We start from the raw sequence: 23,291 nt of genomic DNA, 5'->3' as shown, positions 1-23,291 counted from the left end.
GTCCAGATCTCGGTCCAGCACTAGATTTTCCGCCAATTTGACGCTCAGCCAAGTCATTCCACGCGGGTCTATCCGTCGAATGGTCGGAACCGCCTTCAGAAATGACCACCCTGTAATACTGTGCATTTTATGATCAGCGCTCTCGTGGTCATCGACGTGAACGACGATAGCATGATGTCGTTCAGTCTCGATGCGGGGACGTTCCAAGTTCGCAGCTTGGCTCTGTGCATGCTGGCGATCAGCGCGGGATGCTGGCATGAAGAGAGGACCCCGGCACCTGTTTCGTGGAGAGGAGCAGGGCATATCAGCCAACCACAGCGAGAAGCGCGCGGCCAAAAGATGCCGCCGTGCGCATGGAATATGGAAGCTACCCTGACACGCGCGCGGGCTAGCAGCGCTGCGTGCAAGTCAGCAAGACGCTGCTGAGCAAAGACATGGCACCGTGTCGCATCAGAGCCAGCCGGGCACTACGGGAAGCGGAGTGTCGGAAGAAGCGGCGGAGGAGTCTACGTGCGACGCGGGCACTGCAGCCAGAGCGGGCAGCTCGTATGGAAGATGGGCGTCGAAGCGAAGCGGGCAGCAAGCTGATGAGAGCCGCAGCGCGGCTTAGGCTGGCCTCTCAAGCGGTGTCTGTGGCGCTCGATACGCTTGCGGCGCCGCGGGCTGGCGTGGAGAAGTGGGAGCGGACGCGCCGGCATCTGGTGGAATGGCTGCGTGCTCGCCACGGGCTTTGGGCTAGACTGGGCGACGCTCTGCTGGAAGGCAGCATTAGCAGTCGCATTAGCCCTCGCAGGATGCATAGTCGCGCGCCGAGGCTCGCAGCTTCACTGTCAGCCCGCCAGACTCCGTGACCGCTTCTTCTCATATATCTCAGGCCTCGCCGGCTTATCGCGTTCCAGATACACGCCCGGCGCCCTCGCCCCTCCAGCTGCCTTTTTCTGCCGCGGTCCCGTATAAGACGTATCGCTCTGCCGTGGTTCCAGGTTGCCGCAGTGGAGCGCCTTGCACGCCGTCATCGTGTTTTGCACGCTGAGCCCACTTGGCTGCCACAACAACCAGTTCCCAGCTCGCCCCGTCCCCGGATCGTCCGCCAGCAGGCGCCGCCTACCCGGCCCGCGGCTGCAGCTGTCAGAGACTCGTCACGGCGACCCCATCAGTCCGTGGACGCAGATTCTCTCTTATGGACCGTGTTTCCGCCGGTTGCACACGCTACTAACGTCGCCTCGGTGATCCGTGGGATACGGCCTGCCTGTGTACCACGTCCTATCTACCTGGAATGCCTTTCCACGCCGCCCGCTGCCCACCATCATGTCCAGTTCGCGCCCGCACCACGGCGTCCATGGCCCCTCCAAGCACGGCCGCCTCCACCGCCGCGGCCACTCCGCCTCGTCCGTGACAAGTCCTCTGAGCCCCGGCCAGTTTACATTTAGTCGCTCCGAGACCCCCGTCACCTACGAGGAGCCCTGGACCGACATTGCACAACCTATGCCTGCCGCGACGTCGCACTCCCACAAGATCAAGCCCTACTTGCGCAAGCTGTCCTCCAAGGACAACGATGACCTCGATCTCTCCCGCCCCGCCGCCGAGAACGAGCGCCTCGCTGGCTTGGGCATCGTCGACTATGGCGGTTACACGCGAACGGTAGGCGACGTCAATTTTGCGTCGGTGAAGTCGCGCAATCACGCCCGCAGCACCTCCAACACGTCGCAATTCTCTACGTCCTCCAGTTTGCAGCGACCTATGCCCTCCATTCGCCAATCACCACGGCCGTATACACCGCCAATTTCAAAGTCAACGCCCGCGTCCACGCTGCTCAACGCTGACCACGAGCCCGCGGACAACATCATGACCGACGACGAGTTCCGCATGCGCCAGGCTGCGTACGACCCCACGCGCAAGTCTGGGTCGCTCTCCAGCTCAACACCCGGCCAAGCTGCGCCAGCGCTGCGCATACACACCACCGGATCATCGTCATTCTTGGCTGGGAGCTACTCGCAATCTACCGTCTCACTTACGTCGCCCATTGCGCAGTCCAGATCTCGAGGCGATACCGTAAAGTCCATGGACACCACGTCGCCCAGTTCCCGCACATCCTTCGACAAGGCCTTTGGCTTCATCCGCCCTGGCCGAGACTCTCCAATCGATGCACAGTCACGTGCCGCATCCATACGTGCTGCACGGCAGGCCTTTGAAGAGAAGGAAGCAGCCAAGGAGCGCAAGTACGACCGTGATGTGCACAAGAAGGTTGAGCGAGAGACGAAGAAACAATATAAGAGAGATGAGTATGAACGACGCAAATCTGAGTCGAATGATAAGAAGCGCTCCCGCAGCGTTTCTGATGCGACCAGCTACGAGCGGGCCTCGCGCCCCTCCGTAGGCGCCCGACAGTATTCTGACCACCGCGAAGCACACACGAGCACCTTGCCCAATCTTGTGCCCTTGGCTGACCCAGAGAAGAGTGGCTATGCACCAACACCCAAGGTGACCAAGAGCCGACAAGCCAAGGGACGGTGGCTTAGATTTCTCATCTGGTTCAAGACGCGCTTCCTACGTATGGGCACGAAGTTGCATGTGCAGCCTTGAGTGGTCATTTTTGGGTCTTGCTGATCGGCAACGTCCCACATGGATTTGCACTCGTGCAGGAACAGCTCGCTCAGCCTCCTTCGTCCACGCACACCGTTGACGACATGGGGCACCCTGCATATGACTCTCACATCCCTACCCCGCCCTCCTGGACCCACATACGTATCACCACATCTCTTCTTGTGCACACATATACCCCGCCCACATCTCTTTCGCTTCATGTTTCACGTTCAGCATGGTGTATGGCTTCGGATTCACGACTTCTTACGTTTTCTTTTATTGTCCCAGCTGCATATAACGCGGGCATTTTAGGGTTTGCATCTTTCAGTCTGCTTGGGCGCATTGGGTCAGGTTCTGGGTTCGGATACTCCCCGCACTGTTTATTTTTGCATGATGCTCTTCATGGCTTTGGAAGGGCGTCGCGGTCGCTTCATCGTATGGGACGCTGCGTGATGGATGGATAGATTAGCATCGAGCTGTGCTCATGGGTTTTGAGTCGGGGACTTGCTCTGGCCTGGATGGGCCATCGAGCTGAATGAAACGTGTTCTTACCGCATCCATTTTGCATTGTTCCTGACTGTTCTCGAGGATGTTCCTTTGTGGCGATCACGTACGTCGCTTCGACTGCAATCGATGAGACTCGAGCGGATGCACTGTACGCAACTAGAGCGCGAGGACTACATCGTCGCTCTCGGGTCAACCCAGAATGCCCAAACTACCGAGGATGCTCTCTACTAACAGCGGAAAGTCTTGCTTCGCTCACAGCGACGAACTCAGGCTCTGTTAGTGCAGCAATTATACTTTTGTAGCATATCGTTGGCTGTTGGCTCAAGGGTGAAATTGCGGATCGTGCCTATCAGGTGTACCACGCCGCAAGCAGTTTTACTACAGCTATACTGACATACTATAGACTGGACGATCAGACTCCAACATCCCGCTCCCTCCCAGCGGTTCGATCTACTACGATGGACAACTACCAGCCCATCGTACCATGTCGAATTCCCCCCTTGCACGGAGCGGGCTGCCCGATGAGCCTATCGCCACCGAAGGTGGAGAAGAGCATGGAGGCGTGTTCGTTAGAAGGCGCCACGTGAGCTGGTCATCTTAAAGACAGAGGAGGTGGACCTTCACGTGCGCGACCACAAAGCATGTGATGCTTTCAAGCTTAGAGAGGAGTTCAGCTCCCCGAATGAAAAATCTCTTTTCGTCCACGCAGTGCGCCACCACAAGTGACCTTTCAATTGTACGAACGTGGGTATATGCTACCGGCAAGGCGAACAGGGCCTCCTTTCGAACGGTATCTGCGTTGGTATTTGGCTTTCACTGGACGTGTCGACTGTGGCCTTGAACTGTGCTGGTCAAAAGCTTTTGTGGAAACCTATCATGGCGGGAAACGCGACTCCGCACTCGGTCGAATGTGACATGGGTGCTCGTTAGGAATGCTGCCAAATTAACCTTTCAGCATGCTGAGATTCGCAGGACAACTCGAGCAGATTTTGGAGATTGTCGTGCATGCACCCTCGTGCTATATCTCAGATGAGAAGATCGCTTTGATGAAATAGTCATAAGTTGGGCCTGGCCTTCTACATACAAGACGACTACTGCTAAATACCTTCCTCGCCCATGAACAGTATGACCTCAAGTAGGGAGGGCTGAGAAACGATTCTTAGACGCGTGGAGCGGCGCAGAGACCTACACAAAGCACATGACGTTCTGGGTGCTACCACAGATGCGAATTTCTGGCGAGAGAGGACAAGTGATGGACATTTGAGGTTGGTGTTTTCCTTCGCCCTTCTCGTTCGAGGGTATTTCTGACGGTCCAGATACCTTACCGCAATGTGTTCGATCCCTCCCTGTGGTCCATCTGACAGTTCCTGCGCTTGACAAGCTCTCCTGGTGACGGCTAGGTGTCCATCCGCGAGTAGCACTACCATGTATAGCGAAGAAGGGTCACAATGTGGCAGAAGACGAAGAAGATGTTGAACAAAGTAAGGACGGGAACACTCGTTCGAGACGGTTTAAGATTGTGAAGACAAAATGATAGGTGCTGGCCCGAAGTTGGCATGGGTGTCGAATGATGGGTAAAAAAGTGGATTCGCCATAAGATGTTAAGTTGCGATAGTTCATGGGGGTGGATTATGCGTCAGTGCACTGTCCACGATTGTATATGCAGACTATCGTGAGCTCATTGTGGATGGGCACGAAATTAGGGAAGAACTGGCCATGTCCAAAAGGCTGTTGTTGGCTCTGTCCGCTGCAAGCAGCCCAGAGGTTGTGTGATATACTTCATGCGCCGCGCGGTAGCCTGCTAGCGCTGCTGAGCCACCAAAGACTACCTGGGTTCCCGCATGTTGTCGAATTGGACGGTTCACTGCTTGCGTGCCTGCCGTTACTATGCGCTGTTGCCCCGTTCAGTGCGGCTCTGTTGCTTCACCTCGTCGTTGCTCCACGCAACCGCTCAGGTAGAGTCTTCTATGACAAAAACCGCGCGCTCATCGACATGACCTCTTTTCTTAACCTTCTCTGCATCTTCAATTCGCATCGAATTCCATGGCTCTCAGCCGCCAAAACTTTGCGACTCTCCTTGCAGAGGCACGTGGAAAGCCGTCTTCGACATTGTCGTTGGACGCGCCTGCCAAGGAGGCTAGTCCTCTTCCAGATCAGCAGCCGCAACCCGCAATAAGTTCGGCAGACCCAGCTTTGACAACAACGACTTCGACTTCGGACACTTCGCAACCACAACCACCCGAAATGTCTGCGAAACGAAGCTCGACGTATAAGCACGGTCAGCCGGGGCGCGAGTACGATGAGGAGCGCCCCGACGAGCCTGCTGACGAGCCCAGGCGGGCCACGGCCGCGCAGCTCGCCCAGCGCAAGTAAGTACACATGCTCAATGTGTTTTCTTCTGTCTGGCGCGTGTTCGCTGACTATTCGTTCAGGATCAAGACGTTGAAGGGTCCACGCAAGGCCGGCGGTGCCAGCTCTGTAAGTTACACGTCAACCCGCGTCCGACCACGGCGTCGACGAAAACGCGCTCGCGACAGCGGTTTGGCCCACGCGCGTTCATAATAGCTAACATTTCGGCGCAGGGCCTCGCGGTGTTCAACCCCAATCCACCCGCAGCGAATGCCTTCAACTTTGGCCCCGACCCTAACGCCGGCGCCGCGTCCAATCCCTTCGCGCCGCAGCAGAGCACACCCGGCGGAAGTATGTTTGGACAGTCGCAACCGCAGACCTCGTCCGGTGCTGGCCTCTTTTCGTTTGGCAGCAACTCCACGAGCAGCTTTCCGCCAGCGCAGTCGTCTACACCGAGCAACCCCTTCGCGCAGTCGACGAACTCATCTTTCCCCCCAGCCTCTGGCTTCGGCGGAAGCAACGCCGGCTCTGCGTCACCCTTCAACACCCAGCCCAATATGAACTTCGGAGCCACTGCACCGAGCTTTGGCGCCTCCGCCCCGGCTCCCACCAGCAGCTTCACGTTCGGGCAGTCGTCGCAAACACCAGCCTTTGGCGCTTCACAGAACAACGAGAGCACTCCTGTTTCAGGCGGCTTGTTCAGCAATAACAATACCTCGACATCGGCACCTTCAGGCGGGCTCTTCAGCACGAAATCCACCACTCAGAGCAATATGTTTGGTGGCTTTAGCTCGAACGCAAACGCCAGCACTGCTGCACCTGCTTCTCCATTCGGAAATCCGTTCGATAAACTAATGGATGCCTCCACGCCGTTTCAACTCGGCGCGAGCACACAACCGACGACCGCGGCGCAGGACAACGCATCGACACCCCAGCCTCTGTTCGGCGGTTTTGGATCCCCTGCGCCATCGAACGCCAACTCACAAGCACTCTCAACTCCTTTTGGTTCCAATGCCGCGACTACAGGTGGCTCTACACCCTTTGGTGCAAGCAAATCAGGATTCATATTTGGAGCGCAGTCGAACGGCCTCAATGCCCCGACCACGAGCACACAGGGCGAGACAACTGCTACCCCGGCCTTCTCGTTTGCCAATTCGTTGGCAAATGCTGCCACCCCTGCCCCTTCGACTAATCTGTTCGGAAACTTCGGCACAAGTACTCAAGCTACTTCCGGCACTCCAGCTCCTGTGAGCTTCGGAGGCTTTGGTCAAGTTTCCCAAGCGCAGTCCCCAAGCGTTCCTATTCCTCCTTCGACACCTCTTTCAGATTTCTTTTCAAAACCACAGGAACAAGCTCAACCAACTGGACCGATTGCGACGCCTTTATCAAAGAAGCAACCTAGTAAAGTTCAAGGGTATGTCACTCCTCTCATTTCAACTACATATTTCAAGTCCCCGCTCCAGAAGTCGGTCTATGAGAAGGGGAACTACCGGCATATCAAGAGGCGCGATGGAATGAGCGTATGAAGCATATGCCCCTTGTCCTTGCCCCTGATGCCTTCTCCATAGACAGGCCAGATCTCGACAAACTTTATCGAAAGCAGAAGCTTACCAAGTACAGAAGTTCGACATTGGATGACCAGTCAGCCGAAGCATCACACGAAGAGCCGGCGAAGACCGACACCCCTGCTCAGCCAAGTCCCAAGCAGACGCCCTCCGACATCCAGCCAGCTCAATCCGAGCAATCTGCTGCCAATCCGTTTGCAAGCTTGTCGTCTTCTGTGCCAGCTTCAAACTCTACCAAAACCAGCTTGTTTACACCACTGAAACCTGCTGCATCGACGTCCGACTCTTCCAGTAACAGCATCTTCGCGGCAATGAAACCTGCTGCAACGACATTCGACTCAACCACGAACAGCATCTTCACACCAGCAAAGCCTGCAGCACCGACAACAAAGCCTGCATCGACTGGCACTGCCTCATCTGAAAAGAAGCCATCGAATGACGCCGCTGCACTGCAGATTCCTAAGGTCGCCGTCCCCTCAAGCTGGACGGTTCCGACGAAGGACAGCGCTGATCTACGCGAGCACATTCAGCTACTTGAACAGATAAATGACATTTATCGCGCCAAGATCGTCCAGCTACCTGCGAGAGCCGATTGGTCTGCATTGTCCAGATGGCATTTCCAGGAATCCTCCAAGCTAAAGAAGAAGATCGACGACATCAAGAAGCAGGCAGCAGCCGTGAAGGGTATCACTGGAGAGGAATCGATATTATCAACTAAGCGAAAAACGGACGACTCAGCGCAGCTCGATTCACCTTTCAAAAAGGCCCGCAGCGGCGAGGCACCTACGACACCCAAGGCTAGCGCACCGGTGCTGCCCAGCACCACTCCCAAGGTCAGCCCTCCTTCCAAATCATTCAATCTTTTCGCAAATGCTTCCACGCAGCAAAGCTCCAACGACTCCGCTCAGGCCAAGGCAACCGAGGACCAAGACTCTGTATCCCAAGTTGGGTTCAAGCCTAACTTCGGCACATCGACGTCTTCTGGTGCGACTGGCTTCATGCCTAACTTCGGCACATCATCGTCTTCCAACGCGCCCGGATTCAAGCCAAGCTTTGGTGCCTCCTCAAAAACAGGTGGTTCCGGCAGCAGTGGCTTTTTAGGTCAGTTTGGGGGAAAGACCAAGGAACAGCTGCTAGAAGAGCGTATGAAGAAGGCCTTGGAAGAGGGCTACGAATCCCCTACCACATCTGAAGAAGCTGAGGGAGACTATGAAACCAGGGAACAATACATGGCTCGCTGGAAGAAAGAAGAGAATGAGCGCCAGGCCGCTCTCGATGCTGCAGCCAACGACACCAAGCTCACGTTCGCACCCACCACGACGAGCAAGAATTCAAACGCCCCAATTTTCAAGCTCACGGCTGCGTCAAGCAATGCAGCCTCGTCATCAGACGGCATCGTCGCGTCACAAGGTTTTGCAAGCGGAGCATCCACCCCAGGCTTCCTGGGATCCAGGGTCGGCAGCCCGGCGCCTTCGGCCGAAGGAGCTCGTTCTGTGCTGGATACACCTCTGGGTGCGCAGACCCCGTCTTCAAATCTGTTCGGCCACTTGTCTGCTGCTTCTTCACGCCACCAGGACGACAGCGATGACGAAGCCGACGATGAGGCTGTTGCTATTCCTTCCGTCGAGGAAGAGTCAAAGAAGCGCAAGCTGGGCAATACTGGGAACGCAGATTCCGAATCATCTGGAACATTAGAAGAATCGATAAGGCGCAAGAAGCCTGCGACTCAGACGTCCAACTTAACCAACTCAGACACCGAGCAGGAAACTCCCAATAAGGGCCTGAGCCTCGCCGATCGCATGACTAGGGATCCTTCGATGACTGCACCGGGCGAAGAAGCTGGCCTGCCTAGCTTGAACTCCGTCAACTCGAAGCTTTACAACATCAATGGATCGCAGACACCTGCAGCGAAGAGCGCCTTCAAGTTTGACTTCGACAGCGCAGCTGCAAAAGCAGCACCGCAGTCCGCGCCCCCAAAGCAGAATATCTTTGCTGGCGATCAGACCTTCAAACCCGGTGCTCCTATCTTGTTTGGCTCAAGCACCAACTCTATGTTCAAGATCACTCCTCCAACCCCTTCACCGGTATCATCCTCCGAGCCGACCACTGCACCTCCAAAGGCTGTCAACTCACCATTCTCTTTCCTGTCTGCCGCTCCGTCCGCTGCTACATCAGCGATGTCTTCTCGGGCTGCGACCCCGGCGTCAGATGCAGATGCTAGCGCTGCCGAGGGTGCAGCTGTGAACGAAGAGGAAGCCTTGAATCAGGTCGAGAGTGATAAATCTGTACTCACGACGCAGGAGAAAGACGATTACGACGTGCTCTTCGAGGCCGAACAAGTCATTGTCAACAAACAGGTCCGCAAGGAGGGCGCCCCGAAAGCCGAGTGGCAAAAGATCGCGAATGGCAGGCTTTGGATCCTGAGAAGCAAAGCAGATAAACATGTCATCTTACGCCTGCGTATGAAGAGCGGTGCCGTGCGTGTTAACTACCGCATCCCGTCTGCTTCTGCGCTCAAGGCTTCGATCATGGGAGCCAACATGACTCAGGTTCTCGCTAGAGAGCCCACGATGAAGGATGGTAAAGCTGGTATTGAAATTTACATCTTCGCGTTCAACCACAAGGACAAGACTACGAAGCAAGAGCTTGCCCAGAAGTTTACGGACACCTACAACTCCGTTGAGTGAGTGAGTTACGCAACTACTCGTATTTTCTCGACTCCTGGCTCAACTTGTAGTTTCGGGAACAAGCCTATGCAGCGGCGATTGGCTGTAACGTTCTTCGCAAGTTTCAAAGACGTCGTCTTTATACCAGTACGCCGTAGTGGTCCTTCGATGGAGTGCACACTATGCCGCTCAACTTTTAATCCACGTTCACAACAAAAGCTGATCTTTAATTTCTCAACTTCTCTTGCACAGCCCATTCAAGCGGGCAACGTGCGCATCCGAACCTTCTTTCTTCTTGTACGACTAAGGCGTTTCATCGAGTTGTTGTCTTTTCTTGCATTTCACTGCATTGCGAAAGGTGTTTTTGATACCCACGACAACGAAAGTGGGCGAACAGAATGGCGTCATGTACTGGGCGGGAACAACTTATGTTTGCATGGTTTCTCTCGTTTTGAATTTCGAAGCCAGACCATTCGCTGTATAGTATAGTTTTGAGTGATCGTCTGGCATGTATAGATGACTGAGAATGCAATTTGTGTAAACAAGAGTATTGTTGTTTTGCTGCTCAAACCTTTCGTCCGGGGATGTTGGGATGATGGGAGGTTGGGTCACCAGATGGATTTTGGATTTGATATGCTGAAGCAATGTAGGATGCCTAAATTGACCACAGCGAGGATTGTCGGCAGACACCACATACGAGAAGTACGACCAAGTCACTATGCTACGCGTTAAAGTACCAGATTCCTGGCTGCTCTAGACGAATCTTCGACGGTCATGCCACGCTACGGACTTCGCTTATAGACGGTTGACACGCATCCGATTCTCTCGCATTACCCCGCCTTTCTCTTGCTTCAACATGCTGCGAAAATTGTGGGCAGATGATCACTTAAAACCAATAGCTGTAATGCAACTGTGTCGCCTCCTGTCATCGTGGAGATAGATTTTGCTCGGCGAGCGCGAAGAGCGAAATGCTCACCACTGCGGCAGATGCGTACTCACATGTACGAGCATTCTTCTAGGCATCTGCATATGCTTCAGCTCCATCGTCGATCTTTCCGCGTCTATGCAATATGGACCACGTCAATATTGCCAGCGTAGTTCATCCGGAGACGCGTTCCATAACCTTGGTCTTGGGACCGCTACGCTCGAAAGGCACCTCGTTACCCGACGCAGCTAGGCAGCATCACGAAGTCCGGCGCAGCACCCAAAAATGTGGTACATTTTCCTGACTGAGAAATATGACGTCGCACGATCAGTGAACAAACCAAGGAGACGAGAGCGCGTTGCTGACGGAGCCTGCTTGTGCCGAAAGCGCGAGGCTGCTCTCTCAGATGCACACCGCATGGCGCGGTTTGCATCTGCATCCTGGAGACCCTCCATTTAATCGTGTTCGTATCGCAGATAGCGTTGCCTTTTCTTTTTGCCGACCCTTCGTATCTCGTTCTTTACGATCCATTTTACGAGCCGGCTGCCATTGGCTATCTACACCATGTCTACGCCGCACCTTCCCGTCGAAATTCACGACATCATTTGTTCGCATCTTGCGAGGGGGGATTTGCACAGCTATCGGAGCGCAAGCCGGTATCTCGCTAATATCGGTGCGCAATATCTATTCAGGCATCTCACATTTCATGCGAGCTATGCCAGCTTGGACCGTATCGCGAATGTTGGAAACTACAATCACCTAACTTGTCTCGTTGAGACTGTCACCTGGGATACTAGCTCGATAAATTTGGATGTTACGGACTTTGACGACTGGAAGACCAAAATTCTCAGCTTGAGATGTCAAGAGCTGGGAGAGCTACGGTCAAGATGGTATAAGCAGATTCAAAATCACGATGCCTGTGAAAATCTTGTACAGCGGTATTTCTGGGAGGAATATGAGCGGTACAAGGCGATGGTAGCAACAGAACGGGACGTGCAAGCCCTCCTCTTGAGAAACGTAGCGAACCTCGTCGCGCTTTTCCCTAAGCTGAAAACCATCCTCGTCGAAAAGAAGAGGTACGACTACGACGATGGATATCTGGATATGGAGGTTCTCGAGCCTCATTCTGAAAAGCTGGTGAAAAGAGGCATGCTACACAGACACCCACTATCACGACCCGTGCCATATAAGCACTCCACCGACATGTTCCCGCTCGTCGCGGCGCTGAACGCCGCGCAAAAGTCTACTCAGCAAGTCGAAGCGCGAACCCTTCGTTACAAAATCTTCAGCCAGCTCGAATATACACAGCACTTGCAGCATGTGGACGTCTCGCAGATCACACGCCTGAATCTCCGCTTTGCCCTGCTCGACCCCTCCTCCAACCCCCAGGATTCAAGCCTGAACATCATGAACTGCAGGCACACTCTCAGCCAGGGTCACCTGCGAGAATTCCTTCAAAAATTCTCAAATCTGCAGTCGCTTGGGTTAGACTTCGAAGCCAGATCTCTCGGAAACGGACGGGCACCGGCGAACTTGCAAGATATCTTCCTTGTAGTGCAGGACGTCGTCTGGCCTTGCCTTCAGCACCTCACCATCTACCACGCTGACACCCCGGCTTCGAATTTCACCGCACTTCTCGCATCGCATGCGTCGTCCCTGAGGAGCCTGTCGCTGAGCGACGTGTGCCTCGATCCGCCCGGCTCGTGGGAAGCCATCCTCACCGACCTACAACCTCACCTCTCGCTATCTTCCGCCACATTCTCGCAGTTCCTGTTCGATGCGCGAATAGACAGTTTTCTGAGAGGCAGAAGCGCTCTGATGGGATGGTATTGCGATAGTGAAGAGAGTGTGGAGGCGATGTCTTCGCTGGGACCGCGGTTGGAGAAGTTCATGGTCAAGGGGGGCGCTTGTCCCTTGAACGAGGAGAAAAAGGTTGCGAGGATTGTGGGGAGGATGGAGGATCTGGTGGGGGGAGGGAGTGCTAGTGTCATCATTTGAGTAGAGCAATTCGCCAATTTCGTCCGTTCCTTGAAGATGACCAACATGACGCTCTTGGCGCAGGACTGCTACGTTTTCCAGAAAGAAACTTTGTAGATTTTCAAGCGCAGACATCGCGAGACCGTTACAGAAAACAGATGCTCCTTTCCTCTCTACATTCGGCAGCCCAATCTCCTCCAGCGCAAAACTCGCAGCGACGCTCCCATAGCTCAAACTCTTTTTTTCATCTCCGCCACTCATCTGTCATCCCGCGATATAGCCGCCTAAAACCGCGTTTCCCGCCCCCAATAGCATCAACAACCATCTCCGAGTCTTTTTCGTAGTACGTGGGATACCAAGTTGGCGAAGATGTCGTGCTAACGAAAAAGCCACCATGCTCTCCAGCGCGTACGATGGAAGTTCAGGACTTTTGGGAACCCATGCCAGGGATACTGAACCATTCGCCATCTTAGATAACCCTACTCCGTCTGAATCGTACGATCCTCACTTCGAACTCAGTGCAACTCTCGTACCAGGCTTGACCAGGGGACGACATTGGACTGTATTGTGGGGATGTTGGGCTGTAGTTGAGGGATCCTGGAGATACTGGGCTGTATGGCGCGGAGGTTCGGGACTGTGGGCTGTAGTGTGGGGACGTGTAAATGTAACTCGCTGCTGGAGACCATGAGTCCCCGTGCCTCGGCAATGTCGGACTGTTTGGACGAGAAAGAGGAATCTCGGTATATCCGAGTTCCAAAGGAGAAAATTCTACAAGAACCGGAGCTGAGTTTTCGCTTGCTTGAGGCTCGAAGCTGGACTGTTCAGCTCCAGCCACAGTGGTGTCCAAATGCAAGACCTGGCCAAGATGCGTATGTGATGGCAGAGAGTTTGTGTCCGTATCAGGCATCTCTGCATCAAGATGCATCAGGTCTCCAGCAGCCACCCCATCATCGGTGTCATCCTGAGTAGATCTTCCTCCATCTGTAGCCTCTTGTTTTGTCTCGTGATCCTCGCTTTTTTCGTCAGCAGAATCATCGTTTTCATCTATATCCATTGCTGCACTTCCAGTATCGGATGTGGTTTCCCAGCTTGCATCGCTGTCGGCATTAGTCCACCTCAGATCCTCCACTTTCCCATCACATGCCAATTCGTATGGTGTGCCTTCCAATGGGAATTTCCAAGTTTTAGCGCAATCAACTACAGTTTCAAGCTGTCTTTTCTTTTCGAAAAACGTCTCGAGGATGAGTTCGAACGTATTCAGGTCCGGGAGTTTTCCAATGGCTGCACCCCAGGTTCCATCGTATGCTGTCTGCTGACCCGCACGCCTTTGTGCTGCCAATGAAAGCATGTCGGTTATTAGTGGTCTTTCTATTAGGCCGCAGGCGGGATCTAGAGCGAGTTGTTCTTCAGCGGCAGTGCTGTCCGGCTTGTCCGCCCAAGTCCACCAATCGGTACGCGACCTGTTGAGAAAGTCAATCCATCAAGTGACAACAACGGTAGGTGTTGTGCCGACACTTACATTCGAATGACAAGATGCGTGAGAGGGCGAGCCACCATTGCGCGTGCGATGAAGTTATCCTTGGTCTGTAGATAATAGTGGCCAATCTCGGGATCGTAATCGCGCGATGGACAAGCATTGGGTAGAGTTACTTTGTCTCCATCTTCTGGTCGCCAGTCGTCGCTATCGTCACCGAACGTTGTGAGACCAAAGCAATGTGACGGTATCACCCCTTCGGTTCGTTTCCAACGGTTATTGTAGCTGTATAAGCGAGGGGCCACGTAGGCGCCTGAATGCCTCAGTGTTGCGTGCCACTTGTCGAGCTCAGGTTGAAGGCCACTGTACTCTAATTCGCATTGCTGCACGCTGCAATCCACTCGTTGGATCAAAGCATATTGCCACTGGACATAGATTAGCTTGATAGCCATTAATGTACATGTTGTAAGTACTTACAGGTGCAAGACGTGTGAGATCGGGGCGTGAAGGCCCATTTTGGCAGTAGGATACGTAGCCTAGTTATTCAAAAACTAGTTAGTCAGGAAAACCAATCATTCTGGATCAGCTAATGAGGGGAAAATATCTACCATTGAGCAGTAGCGGTAGACGATAGGCCTCCAGGTAGACTGCTTTACATGTCTGGAGCAGCGCGCATGCAATGTCGGTTCGGGCGATATCGGAGGCGACGCAAGGCTCCCTTCTGAAATTGTTCTCGCTGTTAGGCGCAGGTGCACCATTGTCCCCTAAAGCATACTCAAACACCAGATCGCGAATTTCTTTGGGAAGGATACCGTAAAAAGGGCATTGTTTTTGTTGGTTCACGTAGGCGAAAGCAGGAAGGTAGAAAGCTAGAGGCTCTATTGGGCGGCCAAAGAAGGCGCAATTTTCTTGGGCTTGGGAGTGTGCACTCATGCAATCGCAGTTGTCCAGTCCATCGCTGTTGTGACAGTATCTGGCTGTTTTCATGTGTGGGTCAGCGCCGCGCCAGAGATGTGCACGCTTTCGATACGCAATCTGATTCGTTCTCGGAAACTCTTTCGGGATCCCGAGCCGCAATTTGAAATCATGGTCTGCCATAGTGACAGTGGATTGTAGGTGTCAAAGTTTGATAAGATCGAGCTCCAGTATTGTCGACGAGGCTGCGCCACAAGAGGCCACCATGGAGCACTGTGTAATTAGGCACCCGTTGCGCTTATCTCGTATGGGGCAAGCGCGACTGTAAATAGACTCTAGTTCAGCAAAGGCAATTGGGACTTTGAATAGTCCACTTTACGTTGATTCCAAGGCTGAGTTTCTTCCCATGCTTGAGGGGGTTAATCTTCTTTACTTCAGCGATGTATTACGTGTGACGTTCCCGTCGGTTAGCGTGGCAGCTGAAGCACTGGAGGGAAGTCTATCTACCGGTCCCGCTCGATCTTTCTGCGTCACAGCGTCGAGATCCAACATTGCATCAGCAGAACTGTTTTCGATGCTCAGTGTGCGCTGTCATGGTGAAATATCGAAGCAAATCATCCGTACTTCGGCTCAAAACGCGGTTGGGTTCACTGCATGCGGCTGAAATATAGCCGGTAGCCATCCCAACATGAAGCCGCGTACGATCCGCGACATGATGGCCTTGCGCCAATGTTGTCTTTGCATCACAATTGCGGTTGCAGAGCGATGCGGAATATATGGAGGCTGCTAGGATCGCTTTCCTGCCCTTTTAAAAATGTCCACGCTGGAAGGGAAAGATTCAAATCGGTAAGACTCTATCACACGGACGCATGGTTCGGCAAAAGGTAGCGGGTTTGTGCCACACAGTCGGCAATGCGAGCTTCTAAAACAACAGCCCGATAGCTTCCATTAATGCAAACGCCTGGCTACGATCTTCAGCCTGTGCGGATCCCGCACCACGCGGTCATGCCTTCATGGTTCCGCTCACCCCACATCAGCTAAGGCGACCCGAGAACTGTTTGACATTCGAAAACCTGTACGCATCGCCATCACTGTGAGCCCTGGCATAATGCGCAAGATATGCGGCGCAATACACCTGACGCAGCCATAATCTCTATGGAAGGGGATGGCCAGGCGGCCAATCGGCGTCGTGCAATGTAGCAGGGGTACCACACTTTGCAACCACGACACCAATGTTTCCGGATTTCAGATTTCAGATCTACTACCCACAGGACGCATGCGATGCAGCTGGTCTGCATCTCGAACTTTCCTTCACATTGCTTTTCAAACTCTATTCTACATTTACCTTACGAATTTGTGATGATTTCTTCTAATATCAGTGCCGCATGGCTGTGCTGGACTCTGGTTTCCGGGTTGAGAGCCGTCGAGGCGCAAGACAATGGTGGTGGAGGCAGTGTGCCCTCCACAGATGGGAATGCGAATTCTGGAGGAGGCAATGGAGGATTTGGTAATGGCAGCCACAGAGGCGGAAGACGATTTGGGCATCAATCGGTAAGATTTGGCAGTGTGCTCCTCCCTCTCGTCAACAGCTGCTAACAGTTCAATTAGGGCTTCCGCAATGGCGGTCGTTTTGGCAGTGGAAGGAATGATGGGCAGCAAGGTGGCGACCAAACTGCAACAAACGACTCTAGCGGCGAAGTTGACAATAAGGACACAGAGGGCGTTCTGATTTCGTCCTCGCCTACAACCTTTTTCATGCCTCTGGAGACATCAGCAGCGCCGGCAAGTATTACAGTGGAGACAACAGCTTTGCCGGAGGCAAAGAACGGTCTCCATACAGCGTCTTCAAGACCTACCGGATCCTTTGGAAAGCCCTCCAGCGTTGTAGACATGCTCTCAATGCTCCAATCTAGCCCAGCAACTCTTGTTGGAATACCTTACGTGGCCCCCTCTATTTCTGAGATCGTCCAAAGCCTATCGTCCCTTTCCGTGCCAGGGCCACACTCCTCATTGAGGCCGGTATCTTCTCTTACGACCACTCGACTCACAGTGACGTCTTCGAAAACCGTCTACGTGAACTCAACTCCTCTTTCATTTCCGGAATCTGCCCTAGCAGAAGCGAACTCCTCCGCTTCCACTCAAGCTACACAGGCTCCTTCACTGGACCTCGCGCCCCTTCCAACCTCCTCGTTGAAGCCTTTCAGCGGTGGCGAAAAAGCAGGTGTGGGCATCGGCATCACGCTTGCCATACTCGTTATTGTCGGTGCCATCGCATACGAATTCCACCGTCGAAGCAAGATGAAGGCTCATGAGTCTCTAGGGAGCGAGACAGGCAGTCAACATGAAGGTTCTCCTCCACGTCGCAGTGTGCTCACGAGTGCATTCACGAGCTTTTTTGGTCCACATGATAAACGCGAGCAAAAGGGCGATCCTGAATGGAGCATTGAGTCCGCGGAGAAGGTATCTATTGTTCGTGCCGGGAGTGTGAAGTCAGTCGAGTCACAAACGCGACCTATAACTCCTCCGCTACCCAGTCTTCCATTGTCTGGGCCGAGACATGCGCCTTCAGGTAGCGACACAGAACTTTTAAAGGTCGGTATGAGGGTTCCGGAGCGTAAGCCGACCCCAGGGCTGGCTGATATGGCGTTGAGGAGCAATCCACCGGTGTCTCCGGGTTCGTTCCCGAGTCCACCCCGAGCTGGGAAGACTGGGAGCTGGCCGTTACCAGAATAGTCAGCTCTCAGGTCCACTCACGGAGCACTTTTGATGGCTTTGATTTCATGGTCCGAGGGCGTTCAGGAGGCAGTAAGCTTAGGGAATGGGGCTATCTAACGAGCTGTCATGGCGTACTGGTCTGCGTCACCCGATACCTCCACATATCAGCCACATTGCGAGACTGAACATTCCACTTCTGTTTTTCTGGAGTTGAAATCGTGTACTACTATCCGTATAACAGATTTTTATTTGTGTTCGGTATTTCTGCTAAGCTTATATTTCGTTCTAAACTTGTCGCACGGCTCCTAAAGTCACGACTATAGAGATTCCTGTTTTATGCCTGCAGCCTTATTTTAGCTGTATCTTCCGCTCAAGACTCAAAATCACCCGGCTCTTTCCCGAGAAATGTCACCTGATCGTTACTCCACGTCCGTCATCGAGATCCCCGAATCAAGGAGATACCCAATATGAGTCTTTGTGAGCGCCCTAAATCAAATCCAGTATCTCCAGGCATCATCTTCCTCAACCGCTGCTCCACTTCTGTTGCTCTTTCTGGTGTTATCGATCGGCTTTACCAGTGCCTTCGACCATATTTGGGTGAAATTTTCACTTATGTACAGGTTCTTCTTCCCGAGTTGAAACTTCCTGCCATGCCAGGCACCATTCGTGTCGTACATGGCATTGCGTGCTCTAAGTGCAATTTCAGACAGTGCGATTCTGCTAACGCCATGCCGAGAGAGTCCCGATAGTCCGCCTTTCGACGGTATGTTCGATATCTGCATGTTGTCGTTGGCGAAGAAAATTGTCGACCCCAGAATTGTCCATTCGAGATCAAGCGGTCTATACTTGAGCCTTTGCTCTATGATAGCCTTTGCAAGCTGGCGGGGGTATCGCACTCGTGCGGACGGTATTCGTGAATCGGTTTCGGACGTGAATTCACCGATACTGGAGGGATACGCGAGTTTCTTGATGGCAGGGATCCTTCTAATGGCATCTAGTAATATCAGGGCAGTGGTCATCTCATCAGAACCCGTAAGGTAGAGGAAGATTGTGTTTAATTCATTGTCCTTTGAAAGTGACTCCACCCAAACCGGGTCTCTAACTGAGATTTGCGGTAAGAAGACATATTGCCCCGCTTTCGAGATGGATAGAAGTGCCGACTTCAGATTTTCTGCATTCCTTGTCGGGAGGACTAGCTTTGGTTGTGGACTTTGGTCGAACAACAGGGGTACCAGATGGCTGCCAATTCCCCCAGACACAGAGGTGATCAAAATGGACTTGGGAGTAGTGAGACAGGGCATGAGAGCGTCAGTGAAAGCCTTGAGCCTATCCTATCAGCTGCGAGGAAACTGGACAATCCCGTGGCTTTCCGACGTGTCATGGGACGCTGAGAACCTTGCTTGGCATGATTGGTCATTGGTATGAGGTGCGCAAGGGTCGGAACAGTGACGTTGCAAAGGCCCTAAGCGAGGTCTCCATTGGGCGTGCTACATGCAAGGCAAAACTTGGAAATTGCATTACTTCTGCATGCAATTTTATGCCTTCTTTGAGCCATGACAGCTACCTAGGTATTATAATGCAGCGCAGAGATGTCTGCTTTCGACCAGCCTGCCACATCACCTTGATCTACCAATACTAGTACCACGGTACACCGTCAACACCACGTGCACGCGTAAGCAGTGCTCTTCTGCAGCTCTCGCCATGCCCAGCCCCTCCGAACCCCGCCCCAACCCTGGCAACGCTCTAAACCACGATGAGCCCTCCCCAGACTCCATGCAATACGCTGCGCAAGACCATTCTGCCACCACCAACGCAGCCTCAAAGACCAAATCAGCGGCCGGCACAGTGGTATCGATAGCTTGCGCGCCATGTCTTTTTTGCGCGGTCGCTTGCATGTGCTGTATGATTGGGGACGAGGGGACTTTTCTCGACGGACCGTTTTGCAAGGATTGTGTGCCCGATGTGGTGCAAAATTGTGTGAAGAAGATGTGGAAGAGGTACAAAGGGAAGGACTAATTCATGGGCTGGGAGAGTGCGGGCTTACATGGACGGAGCGGCCCGCTGCTTCTGGTATCGATTTGGTGCCTCTTGTTGGGGCAGTGTGACAATGACGGATGCATGTATCGGTGCCGAATGACGCAGCCGGTTTCCTTCTTTGAGAAAGCGGGTTCAGATTGTTCTCGATACTTGAGTGTGTTATTAACAGCTAAACTAATCTAGTCACCTACAAAGAGTGGCTTGGTATCATCGGGATATCTCGCATATAAAACAAAATCAACGTAGCGCCTACACCCAATCCATCAAGTCCAAAAGCCGCCTTTGAGGACTGCGATTCCATCCTTACTGCTTAGCCTTCTCGTCAACTGACTCAGTAGGCGGTGACTCCAGGCCTTCTCCTTGCGTGACCGAAGCTTTCGGCCTTCCCTTGCCAGTGACGTCCATGAAGATAGCCTTGACCGTATGCACGCTCGTCTTCCTACCCTCCCACAGCGGATATAATCCCACGCAGAACACACTACAGAACATCCAGAGGATACCGACGACTACCCATCCCGTGAAGAACTTCTTGCTGAAGATGTATCCCGATCCGTACATGGGCATAGGCCAAAGCACTAGGAAGGCGAGAGTCATGAAAACAGTCATCCATCTCGCGATCTTTGAAGCCTTGAGAAGCTTGGCCTGCTCCGCTTCTTCCTCCGTGATGCTGTGTCGGCGCTCGCCCGGTATAAGTTCGATGTCTACATGAGCGGCCGTCGCAAGATCGTGGTCGTCGCCTTTGCGGATCGCCTTCATGGAGACCCAATCATAGTTTTGGGGTCCGAACGCGTATGTTAGGATAGGCACGAAGATGAGTGGTGAGAGGAGCGCGACGACGTTTCCAGCAAGCATAGGGTTGTTGGCACCGGTTGTAGCGACAGTAAGTTCGCCACCCTCCTTCTTTGCGGTCACGAGCCATGCGATGAGCGAGCAAGCGAAACCAAGAGGTGGTGAGAAGGTGGCAGCGTACCAATTTTGCTTGCTCCACATCAGGGTCAGGGTCGCAGGGAGAACAGCAGAGGAAATGATGACGCCCATTAGGAGGTAGAGATAGCCCATGGAGATGCCGATGTAATAGAGACCAGTCGACCAGGCAGCCATGGCGACAGCAAACGCAACGACCATCATGTGAGACATATATATAAGCTGCTTTCCAGTGGCCCGTGGGTTGATGTATGTCTGATAGAAGTCATAGGTCCATATACTTGAGACAGCAATTAGCTCAGCAGACATCGCTGACGTGACAGCCATGAAGACAAGAAGCAGTGTTGCGACGGCACCTCCACTACCTAGCATAGCTACAGCAGCATTGGGCAAGACAAGACCTGCGGAGACATCGGCAGCGGGAAGACGATTGGGATAGGTAGGGAAGACGGGATTGCTCTCCAGAGCTACAGCGGCAAGACCCATGGTAGTAGCGGCTAGCCAGGGAATTGCGAACCAGGATAACCCTCCCATGATGTAGCCTGGCAGAGCATCCACGGGGCTTGCGGCGATAGCTTTGTTGTAGTATCCGTTGTCGCAAAAGACGGTTCCGAAATTTCCAACGATGTTGATGACGAAGAAGATGGCACCTTCCTTCGAGCGCATTGTAAGATATGAGCCTCCAGCGTTGCCTAATATCATCAGTTCAGAAACTTGCATAAACGTCGTAGGAAGATGTACCTTCAACTGGATGCTTCTTGGCAGCTTCGACAAGCAGGTCAAACACCCTGGCGGGGCTGCCGAGATTCTCGTTGGTGGCATAGGCAGTAAAGGCGAACAAGAGGAGGATGACCAGGATGACGACCGTATGCGCGTAGTCGGTAAGGAATGTCGCTTTAATACCACCAAACATAGTATAAAGTACGACACCCACGGGAAGCAGGAAGCAAGCAGCGGCGGTCGGCACACCGGTGAGCGTTGTGACGACAGCGGAACCTCCGGTGAGCAACATAGATGTGACCAAGATATTGGTGAACAAGCCAAAGACCATGAATACGATATGCGTAATCGCTCCGTAGCGCGCCCGGATAACTTCGAGGAAGGTGTGGGCGTTTGGTGCTCTTCGCTTCAATTCGATTGCGATAGTTGCGAAAAGGATGATTTGGACGGTTGCACCAGAGGCGTACCAAAATGGTCCGCTAACGCCATAGTTGTACGCGACAGCACTGGACTGGAGCAGTGTTGCAGCCCATGTCCAGGAAGAAACAACGGCAGAGGCAACGAGACCAGACTTCACGCTCCGACCAGCAGTGCTGAACATTTCCGACGTCTGCAACTCATAGTTGTATCTGCACCAGTGAGCGACTGCGCAACCAGACTCATAGGCGAAGCCAGAATCACATACCGTTTAAGAACAAACGTAGTAAGGATCATGAAGAAGCTTCGATACGTAAGCATCCAATATGTAGTTGGCAATGCTCCAATGGACTTACGCAAAGGCAAAGCCTAGCCCAATGACCACACCATAGCCGACAGCTTGGCTGAGTGGAGGGTCCGTCATGGTTGCTTTGATGAGGGTTCGAGTAGCCACAAGCCGACTGTTGCTGCTGAGATCAGCGAGTAGGCGTACTTGGACTGCAGCTCTGGTCCGGAGGAGTGGCGATTATATATGCTCCCCGCCGAGAAACAGCAAGCCTTCGTCAAAATGCGTTGCGCTCTAGTGTACCGTAAGCGGAGACAATGGCGTGAAGCTTGTGAAGATAAAAGAAGTGACGGACAGTTCGAGACCCATAGTGGCCGGCGCCCGAAGTTTCCTGCCGCTCTTTGGTGATGGGCATGCAGCGAATTGTACATGAGTCCATGCTAGAGAATTACCCCGTATTGGTCGTGAACGGTATTTAGTGGAGCCGTGGGGTAGTTCGCTATGGTCAAAAGAGCAACGATACGCTGGTTGGGCTTGACCCTGGCTGAAAATTGATAAGGAAGCGAGATGTAGTCGAGATAAGGTGAGCGGACAGGTTTAGTCACGCTGCATACTACTCGAGCAAGCTCAAATTCATCGTGTATATAGACTGACAGATGGACGGACGACGATCTTGTATACTCCGCGGAAGCATACTCTCGCCCATCGACTATTGCGTTACAACCCAAGCGGAAGCGAAGGCTGAGAAAAATGCAACGAGGGTATGGCAGTTTCCCTCACTCCAGCCACGTGCAGATTATGTGTTTTTCTCAAAAGCAAGCAAAACAAGCATATCCGCGAAAGCTGAGGGTTTTTTGGTCAAGGGAGTCGCGTAATATCTCGTGGAGGAGCTGCCGTTGTGCATCTAGCGACCGTTGCGCTATCATCGTCAGACTCGTGATTGGCTTATCTGGAATCCTTATCTTTCAGCCCTGCGCATCCGACCATCTGAATTCTACCGCTGTGGGGGATTTGGGATCAGAATACTCGATCGTGTTGCTAATGATTCTGCAAGGGTGAGATGGACAGGGTGTGGGTCTGCGCCGACATCGCTCTCGAAGAACGGCTATACAATTGCTTGCACAAAGGCGGCTCAATGCTCGAGTCGGACAGTGCAGGTCAGGATTGAGATGTTGCAAAAAGGGGGTTGGGATGACCGCTGTAATATAAGCGGATTAAAGAGCATCGGTAG

The 23,291-nt window shown here is 53.2% G+C and overlaps 8 protein-coding genes across 8 annotated transcripts; 5 read left to right on the top strand and 3 right to left on the bottom strand.

The window, feature by feature from the left end:
* Positions 1 to 1,308: 1,308 nt before the first annotated feature.
* On the top strand, positions 1,309 to 2,583 carry CC84DRAFT_1101103 (uncharacterized protein; the record flags this gene model as incomplete). The annotated part of the gene is made up of 1 exon (XM_018174898.1): positions 1,309 to 2,583. One exon carries the CDS (start codon positions 1,309 to 1,311, stop codon positions 2,581 to 2,583), a length of 1,275 nt encoding a protein of 424 aa, XP_018031197.1.
* Positions 2,584 to 4,613: 2,030 nt separating this feature from the next.
* CC84DRAFT_246819 (uncharacterized protein) lies at positions 4,614 to 5,404 on the top strand. Its single transcript, XM_018185662.1, has one exon. It carries the CDS (start codon positions 4,709 to 4,711, stop codon positions 5,264 to 5,266), a length of 558 nt encoding a protein of 185 aa, XP_018031196.1. The 5' UTR covers positions 4,614 to 4,708; the 3' UTR covers positions 5,267 to 5,404.
* Positions 5,405 to 6,779: 1,375 nt separating this feature from the next.
* CC84DRAFT_246822 (uncharacterized protein) lies at positions 6,780 to 10,286 on the top strand. The gene is made up of 4 exons (XM_018185663.1): positions 6,780 to 6,853; positions 7,060 to 7,118; positions 7,238 to 9,687; positions 9,742 to 10,286. Exons 2-4 carry the CDS (start codon positions 7,074 to 7,076, stop codon positions 10,157 to 10,159), a joined length of 2,913 nt encoding a protein of 970 aa, XP_018031195.1. The 5' UTR covers positions 6,780 to 6,853; positions 7,060 to 7,073; the 3' UTR covers positions 10,160 to 10,286.
* An 873-nt stretch (positions 10,287 to 11,159) lies between these two features.
* Positions 11,160 to 12,593, top strand: CC84DRAFT_1179944 (uncharacterized protein; the record flags this gene model as incomplete). Its single annotated transcript, XM_018180447.1, has 1 exon — positions 11,160 to 12,593. One exon carries the CDS (start codon positions 11,160 to 11,162, stop codon positions 12,591 to 12,593), a length of 1,434 nt encoding a protein of 477 aa, XP_018031194.1.
* Positions 12,594 to 12,719: 126 nt separating this feature from the next.
* On the bottom strand, positions 12,720 to 15,150 carry CC84DRAFT_1262918 (uncharacterized protein). Its single transcript, XM_018185188.1, has 4 exons — positions 14,655 to 15,150; positions 14,524 to 14,582; positions 14,092 to 14,471; positions 12,720 to 14,032 (listed from the first exon to the last, which is right to left on the bottom strand). The coding sequence occupies exons 1-4, from the start codon at positions 15,142 to 15,144 to the stop codon at positions 13,042 to 13,044; spliced, it is 1,920 nt and encodes a 639-aa protein (XP_018031193.1). The 5' UTR covers positions 15,145 to 15,150; the 3' UTR covers positions 12,720 to 13,041.
* Positions 15,151 to 16,320: 1,170 nt separating this feature from the next.
* On the top strand, positions 16,321 to 17,694 carry CC84DRAFT_1229351 (uncharacterized protein; the record flags this gene model as incomplete). Its single annotated transcript, XM_018183664.1, has 2 exons — positions 16,321 to 16,512; positions 16,570 to 17,694. The coding sequence occupies 2 exons, from the start codon at positions 16,321 to 16,323 to the stop codon at positions 17,692 to 17,694; spliced, it is 1,317 nt and encodes a 438-aa protein (XP_018031192.1).
* Positions 17,695 to 18,167: 473 nt separating this feature from the next.
* CC84DRAFT_1168057 (uncharacterized protein) lies at positions 18,168 to 18,977 on the bottom strand (the record flags this gene model as incomplete). Its single annotated transcript, XM_018179311.1, has 1 exon — positions 18,168 to 18,977. One exon carries the CDS (start codon positions 18,975 to 18,977, stop codon positions 18,168 to 18,170), a length of 810 nt encoding a protein of 269 aa, XP_018031191.1.
* A 1,039-nt stretch (positions 18,978 to 20,016) lies between these two features.
* CC84DRAFT_1262916 (urea active transporter) lies at positions 20,017 to 22,226 on the bottom strand (the record flags this gene model as incomplete). The annotated part of the gene is made up of 4 exons (XM_018185187.1): positions 22,131 to 22,226; positions 22,043 to 22,078; positions 21,379 to 21,986; positions 20,017 to 21,329 (listed from the first exon to the last, which is right to left on the bottom strand). Exons 1-4 carry the CDS (start codon positions 22,196 to 22,198, stop codon positions 20,017 to 20,019), a joined length of 2,025 nt encoding a protein of 674 aa, XP_018031190.1. The 5' UTR covers positions 22,199 to 22,226.
* Between the last annotated feature and the right edge of the window lie 1,065 nt (positions 22,227 to 23,291).

Source organism: Paraphaeosphaeria sporulosa (assembly GCF_001642045.1).
Source record: "Paraphaeosphaeria sporulosa strain AP3s5-JAC2a unplaced genomic scaffold CC84scaffold_11, whole genome shotgun sequence".
Classification (NCBI taxonomy): domain Eukaryota; kingdom Fungi; phylum Ascomycota; class Dothideomycetes; order Pleosporales; family Didymosphaeriaceae; genus Paraphaeosphaeria; species Paraphaeosphaeria sporulosa.
Note: the sequence above shows the minus strand (reverse complement) of the source record. Positions and strands in the feature narration are given on the sequence as shown.

Coding starts and splice junctions, on each gene's coding strand:
- CC84DRAFT_246819 (XM_018185662.1), top strand. CDS start 4,709: ATGGGGGTGGATTATGCGTCAGTGCACTGTCCACGATTGTATATGCAG.
- CC84DRAFT_1262918 (XM_018185188.1), bottom strand. CDS start 15,144: ATGGCAGACCATGATTTCAAATTGCGGCTCGGGATCCCGAAAGAGTTT. Junction 14,583..14,654: donor TCTACCGCTACTGCTCAATG/GTAGATATTTTC, acceptor TTGAATAACTAG/GCTACGTATCCTACTGCCAA. Junction 14,472..14,523: donor ATCTCACACGTCTTGCACCT/GTAAGTACTTAC, acceptor ATCTATGTCCAG/TGGCAATATGCTTTGATCCA.
- CC84DRAFT_246822 (XM_018185663.1), top strand. CDS start 7,074: ATGACCAGTCAGCCGAAGCATCACACGAAGAGCCGGCGAAGACCG. Junction 7,119..7,237: donor CGAAGAGCCGGCGAAGACCG/ACACCCCTGCTC, acceptor GCTTCAAACTCT/ACCAAAACCAGCTTGTTTAC. Junction 9,688..9,741: donor GACACCTACAACTCCGTTGA/GTGAGTGAGTTA, acceptor CTCAACTTGTAG/TTTCGGGAACAAGCCTATGC.